Source organism: Metarhizium robertsii (assembly GCF_000187425.2).
Source record: "Metarhizium robertsii ARSEF 23 chromosome Unknown MAA_Scf_55, whole genome shotgun sequence".
Classification (NCBI taxonomy): domain Eukaryota; kingdom Fungi; phylum Ascomycota; class Sordariomycetes; order Hypocreales; family Clavicipitaceae; genus Metarhizium; species Metarhizium robertsii.
The window spans coordinates 8,469-11,602 of NW_011942199.1; the positions used below are offsets into that span (position 1 = coordinate 8,469).

Here is a 3,134-nt window from a genome sequence, read left to right on the forward strand (position 1 = left end):
GCAACTGAGGTCATAGGTAGATGTATGTGATATCACGGGTGCTAGAGTGCTATGGTGATATTACAGGTGCTAATGTGCTAAAGTGATATCAATCGTGCTAAAACGCTAGGGTGATATTCTAGCACACTTAATTACGTTATGTGAATATGAATATGGATATCACTTTAGCGCGTGATATCACAATACGCAAGTCAGACTGACACAAACCTTGGGGTACGAACTATCCTGCCTCTTTGCCCATCTTTTCATGTATATGCGTAGGCCTTTTTTCGAACCCCAGGGTACGACTCACTTGGCGTAATACAAACATATAAAGTAAAATACATGTTAAATAATATAAAAACTATATAAATACACTAGTCAGTGATAAAATAATATTAAAACCCAGTACTATAGAAAACGGCAGTTATTAAATAGTCCATAAGGCACATGTATATATAGTAGCTATAATTCGTGACTTTAGTACTGCGGTATTGCCCTCCCCAACTCACCTGACCCCAACCCACTGCGCTGGACTGCACCTGACTATAGATGTCCTAATGTCATCGGCGCTGTCAAAAGATGACTGCTAGGCTGGTATGTGGTTAAAATCGCCTGGAACTGCTCATGTTGCCCAAATTGGAGCATTCTGTCTCGATCGTTTACCGGAAGTCTTTTACATTTGGCTCGCCTTTTTTCTGATTAGTTACCTTTTCCATATATTTTCTGCGGGGCCCGTTGCTCACCTGTTTTGAAACCATACTTGGACCTGTCGAGGGCTCAAACCAGGAATTTCACGAGATAGCCGTTCTCTGTGGGCTGAATCGGGATGCGTTTGTTTCGCAAACTCGCTCATCAAAATCCTGGTTTGTTTATATGTAAGCCTGTCCAAAATCAGCACCTCACTACACATTACTATCTCGGGTTTGTGGATTCTTGTTCACAAGCCTGGGTTATACCTGAATCTCTTGGGTCGTGCCGGAAGACGCTCTGCGACCGCTTGGTCATGATCTCTATCACACTGGCTCAATTCGGCCCCAGGATTCCGATCACCTGGTGAACTGTAAATAGTGCTCACTTCTCGCGGTCGAGAGTAAGGGAATGATTCAGTCCCCAAGGCGTCATGATTGATAATGCTTCGTAGCTTCGTGTTTGTATTCGTGGGAACATATGGAGCCTGTGTGCTTCGAGATTCCTTTTTGAAACCATGTCTTTTGTACACACTAGGCGTCGTTGAATCGGTTCTCTCTCTGTTCTGGCTGTTTCTTGTGTCCACAGACTGCCACTTGTACGGGCCGGTGTCAATATGGGCAGGACAGGAATATTGTCCTTGCCATTCTGGCTCTAATGGCGACGGTAGGGTCTGCTTTTCAGACATGCGAGGACTTTGTGGACGACTTGATTGCCTGTTATAGTGGCTACAGCGCCGGTCACTGTGATTTATTGTATCGGAGAGATCGGTGATACACATCGAGATAACTTTGCTTTGGTTTGATTTAGTTTCTTTAGGGATGAGTTGAGAGAACCACAGAGATAAATTCTTGACCTAATCAATCCTGGAAACATTTGAAGTGAATTACCTCACACCGGGCATGGATTGAAATATGAATATTTCATGCCCATGATCAAGAGAAAGAATCTTTCAAACAGCCTTAACGTACATGACTCGAGAACATGTCTATGAGGCACGAGGCTGAGTCGAGTGGTCCTAGGTGCATTGGTGCATTAAGGACAAAACAGGGTTATTAATTAAGCAAGGATTATACTCTCGGAAGCCCGATCGGGATGTGTTTCAAACCAGGAGTGGGTGAAGCGGGCTGTGTTATGCAGGATCCCATTCTCCCGTCAAAGAAACCGAAAGGGCCCCTGCAATTGACCAGGGTCGATGAGATGCAGGACGATGCAAGGACATATCATGCTGTGCAATTAGGGAGAAAAGACCTTGCTGATCAAAAGCTGTCCATTCACAGGTTCAGAATCTTGGTAGCAGAGGTAATCCGTAAGGTTTCGTTTTGAATGCGAACAGCCTCGGAAAGAAGAGTGGAGAACTGGGCAAGCAAATTATATCTACTGTTAGAGGTCAGGGGCTTTGCAATCAAGCATGAATACGTAGGTGATTGATGGCCCTGAACTGGAGCATTAGGTTCTGCCGTCCAAGCGAAATCTCATGACGGTTATTTATGCAAGGGCAAATTGTCAAATCCTCTAACAAAAGAGTGGGGCGGGCACGATTCAGCACCCCTGCAAGGCTGAATTATTGTTTAAACCCTACAAGGCCTTAAGGTACCAGACGCAGATGACTTTTCCGTTTTTGTCAAAACTACCCGAAAGGGAATATTAGCCGTTATCTCCAAGCTCCCATTGGCCAATCGCCGGCCCCGTCGAGAATGTCGGATTCCGTTTCTGAGACGGGTACTTGGCTGCTCCAACTTTAATTAGACTTCGCTTTAGTCTTGAGGTGTTATGTACCAAATTTATCGAACTGTAAATAGCCTTTCTGCCTGGCCCTCTAGGGACTTCCCTCCGGGCGAAATAAAATCCGTATCCGTATCCGTATGTAGTGATTCGTGCGGCACTTGGCGTTCCTCGGTATGGGATACAGCGAAGTCTAATCAAAATAGGAGCAGCCAAGATGAGCACTTGCCTCAAGAAACGGAAACCAGCATGTTCGACGGGGCCGGCGGTTGACCAATTGGACCCTTGGAGATAACGGCTAACACTCCATTTCGGGAAGCTTTGACAAAAACGGAAAGGTCATCTGCGACTAGTGCCTTGAGCCATTGCAAGGCTTAAACAATAATTCGGCCTTGCAGAGGTGCTGAAATTACAACTGACACCAAAATTCTCTCTTTCGGGTAGTTTTGACAAAAACGGAAAGGTCCCCTGTCACTTGACGCAAAAGCAATCTACCCCGGTCCATATCCCGACTCCGACTCCACAATGCGCTGTGACAAGTGACATCCGCTACTCAGCCAACTTAACACTCATGAAGGATGATGCAATTCACTAAGGGCACCCAAGTGACTGCACCTTCTGTGCTAATCAGTAAAACTAGCCGTTTCAGGCTTAGGTTTCGAATCCAAGTCAGCGCTCCTAACAGTCCGAACATAGCCATGACTTGCTACCTCAGGCCCAGAAGCGTGTTACAAACCAAC

At 45.7% G+C, this 3,134-nt stretch overlaps 1 protein-coding gene across 1 annotated transcript; it reads right to left on the reverse strand.

Moving 5' to 3' along the window:
• Window positions 1-919: 919 nt before the first annotated feature.
• Window positions 920-1,357, reverse strand: MAA_10517 (uncharacterized protein; the record flags this gene model as incomplete). The annotated part of the gene is made up of 1 exon (XM_007828515.2): window positions 920-1,357. The coding sequence occupies one exon, from the start codon at window positions 1,355-1,357 to the stop codon at window positions 920-922; it is 438 nt and encodes a 145-aa protein (XP_007826706.2).
• Window positions 1,358-3,134: the final 1,777 nt, after the last annotated feature.